Raw genomic sequence first — 5,561 nt, 5'->3', positions numbered from 1 at the left:
AACACTGCTTGACAACTTTATCGACAGCACATTTAATTGTTTTTATTTTGTGTAGACATTAATTTCTTAGTACATGTAACTGTATTATTTTCATCCAGACTAGCATTATCACTAAAGTTATTTTGTTGGTTGTCATGTTTCCTAGTTCCCCCAGCGATGTTCTCTCAGACGGCCACACTGTTGGGGATTCGGTCTGGAGACAGATACCAGTACGGCACTTTCAAATTCTCATTTCGGCTCTTGATGATCTTGGTCACTTCAGCTAATTTCTTGCGGAAAGTCTTGGCGGCTTCCATGACCGGTTGTTCAGTGAAGTACATATCTGGATACTCGCCTAGAAACAGCTGGAGAAGATTTGCACAAATCAAAACAACGTTTCAATGAATTTGTAGGAAGCAAGTTTATGCAAACTAGTTCTGAAGAATCAGTCAAACCTCATTGTCCTGGAATTGACTGAGGGCCCAAACTATTCCTAGAACCCAAGAGGAACGCCCGCGGTCCGGCAGACTCTCCATGATGTACTTCATATCCACCTGGCCCTTCTGAGTGGGAGGGGGCTTCCGCATGGTGGAAGGGCTGTTGGGGATCCAGGAGAACCAGTCGAACTGGAACACAGGACAGACACACAGATATCAGCCTATAGATAGTTAATATTAATCCTGAAGAGTGTTTGTAAACGCACCTGTCCAAAGTTGACTGCAGCGTGTTGTGCTGAAGCTGTGAAAATCACAACGGTCAGGAACTCGACCAACTGCTCCCGAGTGTTCAGGGAATCTGGGAACTCTGTAAACAATGGCCACAGGTTTAGCACACGCATGCATTTAGGAGTGGTGTAAACACTGCATATGCTAGCATACAAACACGTTACATCCCAGGGCGTAATTGATCGTTCGCAAAGACCTACGATGGTCACTACACCATTTTTCAAGTTCAAGTCCACAGACGTCAGTCTTCTAACTCATGTCTGGTTTGGTTTTCTGATAAATGGCAATTCGACCTTATGATTGATCAGATTGCCCATCAATCAAACTCCCTGCAAAAAGTGAATTACTTTTTTTTTTTTTTATGTGGAATGTTTTCTCCTGACCAGACGTGAGCAAGTGTGCCAGTGTTGCGTGTTAATCTTATTGTACAACATAGTTCACTGAAGAAGAGTTTAGTTACTCTGTTTTAGAATTTGAAACGGTTTACAATGTGATTGTTATTTTGGAAGGAGTGGGAATTGTGCCATTGTGCCATTGTGGTTAGTGTCCATGGTTTCTCTTGTCTTTGGTTAGAGAGGGAGTTGGGTATTTTTCCCCATTTTGATAGTTTAGAGTCAGAACTTCTGTTTGTTATTTTGGCCTGGTCCCCTCCTGGAGTCTATTTGAAGCTTCCCTTTTTGTATTTTGAATATACCAAATAAACTTTAATTTGTAATGTTGGTTTTTTATAATGCTGGGACAGGAGAGCTTTTTTTTCCCCTCCATGAATTCCCTTGTGACGCACTCCCCAGACTGGGAAGGCATGTGTGAATTGGGGGCTCGTCCGGGACTTCTCGCAGAGTCATTGAGGCGGTAACGCATTCACACATTAACATATAGTTAAATGATCCTGTACTCACCACAATTCTTCAGACCAGAGAAGCAAACATCCTGAATAAATGCTTGAATCTCCTTGTCTTTCTGAACAGACTCATCACTGCCATAGCAGATCTTCACCACGTCAGAAACAAAACTGGAGGAAGATCAAGTTAAATGATGAATCAGCAAATGTAAAATACACCTTGGTGTCAATGCTTTACTAATTTGTTCTTTGTTTGTAATTCTCACCATTAGCATTTAAACTAGGGATGTAACGGTTTCGGTTAAAAAAATAAAAAGTATTGTTTCCAGCCCACGGTTAATCTCAAATCTGACATTGCATCTATTATATGGTTTGGTGAAAAAAGGAAAAGAAAAAGTGGGTCAGTGCTGCATTGTGAAAAAAAAAGTTTATCATTTGCACACGTTTTTAAGCTTTTCACGTTTTTTAGCATGTTGGGCAGTGATGGGCTTTCCTGTAGCTCAAACAGTAGAGCGTTGGTCATGGGTTCGATTCCCAGGGAAAGCAAAAACTGACAAAATGTAAAATGTGTACCTTGATGCAAGTCACTTTGGATAAAAGCATCTGCCAAAAAAAAGTGCATAAATGTAAAACACAAAAGAGAATATGCGTGCTAAAAGCTTTGTGCATGAATACTAAATTGAGTTCTTTCATGTCTTGCGTTTGAATGGACATTCACACAATTGTCAAAATGCCCAACTTAGTGAGTATCCCAATAAACATAGTCGGTTATGTCTTGAGTGAACGTAAACGGTCGAGAAAAGACAGCGCATGTGTACAGTATCAGTATATTGATCCATGCATTATGTCTTAAAGTGACAGCAGCCTAATATATTTCTGCTGGTGTCTGTGTTTTTAATGTTTATCAAACAACAAGAAAATAAGGGGAAAACCCTCTTGGCTGAATAACTCTTGTAACTTTAATAAGGATTCATCTCATATAGATCGGTAGAATAGAGAATTGTGAAATTTCACTGGTCTCTAAAATTTGTGTCATAACCTTATTACAATACAAGCACATAAAAAAAACGAAACCGTGACCCTAGAACCGAACCGGGAGTAATTCAAACCGTCACACCCCTAATTTGAACATCTGTAAATTATGCATTTTATCAAGTACCTTTTGACTGCCTTCCAGACCATCATGCCGTCATCTCTGTAGTAGTAGTTGGGCAGATCTTCCACTCCTCGAGCTTTCATGGCCTCAGGGAAGCACATGGACTTATAGGTTAAAGTCTTCATGGCCTTTTGAATCACTTCCACAATTGCAGTTCCACCAGTGGCAATAGCCTTTGAAACACAAGGACACGAGTGAATCTTTGAGTCTCAGACTACAATTTTGTAGACACTTCTTTAGAGAAGTGCAGTGAGGTGAAAAGTGAAAACATGAAAAGAAAAATTGTTCAAAGGAACTTTATCCAGGGTTCAAGATACCTTATCAAAGATCCCATCTTTAGAGATGAGTTTCTCTCGAGCCGCAGTGTTGATGGCAATGGTGTAACGGACATGAGGTATCAGCAACTGTGAGGAGAACATAAAGGCTGCAATGATTGGCTTCAAGACGATAGCCTTCAATAAAGCAGTAAGCCATGAGTTTCAGAATCTACCTTGTACACTGGATGGACTGCAGCGAGCTGTCTGTACATGGCTATGGCAAAAACCTCAGATGTAAGATGTGTCCTGAGAAAGTGTGTGACCAGCTGGTGTACATTTAAGTCTGAGGATTTCACCCACATCTTGGCTAGCATCCAGTCGTAGTGATCATCTCTCGGGAGAAAGACTATGTTCGCCCCAGCAGGAGTGTGACGACTGAGCTGTTTCAGATCAAGTGAACCAACAGAATATTTGGTAAAAACTCCAAACGCTAACTTTATTTTGAAGTAATATTGCACTGAATGATTTCTGCGGGCACCTGAATAGCGATCGGCATGATTTCATTCTGGCTGTTCTTGTACAGAAGGCAGAAGGGAGCAGACAAATACTGCTGGGTGTTCGGGTCGGTGGCATTGGCTCGCACTCCCTCCAGTATCGCATAGTCTGCGATGTAGACGTTTCCCTCCTGTAATAGAGAGGCGTTTAGAGTGAAAATCTCATTATTAGTCATTCACATCAAGAATTGACCACTGCAACTGTCCTGTCTACACCACTGAGGACCAAGCATTATCTCCTGACCTTTAACTCCTCCTGTAGTGTGAGACCTCGATCCAGAGAGTCTTTCACCATCTCCTGCGTGACTGCGAACCCATCTGGAAGATTCGTGCACTTCCTGATCATCACGGGATTGCAGCCGTTTAAGAACTGATAGCCAAACATGAAGTCCTCTTCCCAGTTCTCCATCACATATTCTGTCAGAGGGAATAATGCCAGTGAGTTTAGGGGAATGCAAACAATGTGTGTCACAGCCTGTTTTATTTTTCCCCACAATAAGTTGGACAGCTCATTTCTGTATTAGAAAAAAAAAAAAAAAAAAAAAAACATTTTAACAAAGGAAGAAACTGTTCAAACCTGACACAGGGTCCTTGATTGTCATAAATATTTCTCGAAAATCTTCAATATCTGTCCAAGATGACTGGAACAAGCTCTTCAGTTTAAGACGAAGATTTTTGATCCTGAAAGAGATCACACCAGGAAAAACACAGCTGAATGCTCATTATCAGATGTTCTGGTTAGTTTCAGCTTCACTTCTTTCTCAGTTTATTTTGGGATATTCCCTGGTTAAAGAGAGTTCACCCAAAAACCATTTACTCATGTTGCAAACATGTTAAGTTCAGTTAATTTAATGTTTAGTTTTTATGTTTAGTTTAGTTCATTTAAGCATTTAGTTCAGTTGAACTAAAAAAGTAGAAAAAAAAAGAAAGAAAGTGGAAGCCAGTGGTTACCGTCAACTGTCTGGTTACCAACATTCTTCAAAATATATATTTTTAGTTCATTCATTCAGGTTTGGATCAACATGAGTAAAAGACAGAATTTTAATTTTGGGGTGAACTGTCCTTTCAGCAGTCAAACAGGGTCATTCATTGGAAACCAATAATAGCATATTTGTTATGGACACAGGCGAAGGGATAAATGCAAACTGTGTAACCTACGCTTCATCAAAGTTTTCACTGAAGTCCACAGCTTTGTCAGCTTCAAACTGAACGTCCAGAGGGAGTTCACTGCTCAAGTTGGCATCTATGCTCATGGGGAAACCAGGCTGCCACTCCTTCCACCTTCAAGAAGTAACATTCATCTTTCAGTGAGTTATATTTGGTGTCACAAAGTATAAGTGAAATGCTGTAAGTGTGTTCAGCATTTTAAACTAAAATATCTGGGGGAAAATAAAGACAGCATTTACACCACCAAATGATAGAATATTGTCCAGGATTGTAACGGTGTCCTCAAACCTGAACAGTTGTTGTCTGGATTCCAGTTCCGTGCGTCTGTGATCATTTAGCAAATCGGTTTTATCCTCATGAGACAATCGAGCTAAAGGAACACACATAAAAATCACAGTATTTGTGACGTGCTTGATTTAGGACTGGATAGTGATCAGAGTCGGGATAGGACTCACCCATGCCATCTCGAAGAACCACTGCCTTTTCGTTCGCGACCCAGCGATAACAGGGGAAGTCGAAGCGATCTCCGGAGGGAGACGTCACACTGATGACTCGACAGTACCACTGATCATTGAGCAAGTTCTTCTTCTCAAGCTTCACCAGCACGATGTCTCCCAGCGTCTCCTTCACATGGACGTCGATGGGCATCACCTTTAACGACAGCTTCTGTTAGACACAACCAGAGCCTTTGCAATTCAGTGGCCCGTTTCAAGCGCAACGGAGGGCCCTTCTGTTACGAGGCCCGTTTCCAGTAAAACCGGTGAATCAGGCCTCGACTGGACATCACAGGGTATGTGCAAACATTAAAGAGTTTAATTGGGGAAAAACTAATCAAAAATACAACACAATTTTCACTGCAGTCAGGATTATGGCAAGCCGTTT

At 41.1% G+C, this 5,561-nt stretch overlaps 1 protein-coding gene and 1 long non-coding RNA gene across 2 annotated transcripts; both read right to left on the bottom strand.

Annotated features, from left to right (window-relative positions):
- Positions 1–4,333, bottom strand: LOC309477564 (polyunsaturated fatty acid 5-lipoxygenase-like; the record flags this gene model as incomplete). The annotated part of the gene is made up of 11 exons (XM_082140838.1): positions 1–344; positions 435–605; positions 683–783; positions 1,604–1,716; positions 2,705–2,874; positions 3,019–3,105; positions 3,192–3,398; positions 3,497–3,643; positions 3,757–3,929; positions 4,090–4,193; positions 4,323–4,333. The coding sequence occupies 11 exons, from the start codon at positions 4,331–4,333 to the stop codon at positions 165–167; spliced, it is 1,464 nt and encodes a 487-aa protein (XP_081996964.1). The 3' UTR covers positions 1–164.
- Positions 4,334–4,670: 337 nt separating this feature from the next.
- Positions 4,671–5,292, bottom strand: LOC309476836. Its single transcript, XR_014198393.1, has 3 exons — positions 5,135–5,292; positions 4,968–5,049; positions 4,671–4,793 (listed from the first exon to the last, which is right to left on the bottom strand). It is a non-coding gene; the product is annotated as an uncharacterized lncRNA (long non-coding RNA).
- Between the last annotated feature and the right edge of the window lie 269 nt (positions 5,293–5,561).

Source organism: Leuciscus leuciscus (genome assembly GCF_965113295.1).
Source record: "Leuciscus leuciscus genome assembly, chromosome: 16".
NCBI lineage: Eukaryota > Metazoa > Chordata > Actinopteri > Cypriniformes > Leuciscidae > Leuciscus > Leuciscus leuciscus.
Note: the sequence above shows the minus strand (reverse complement) of the source record. Positions and strands in the feature narration are given on the sequence as shown.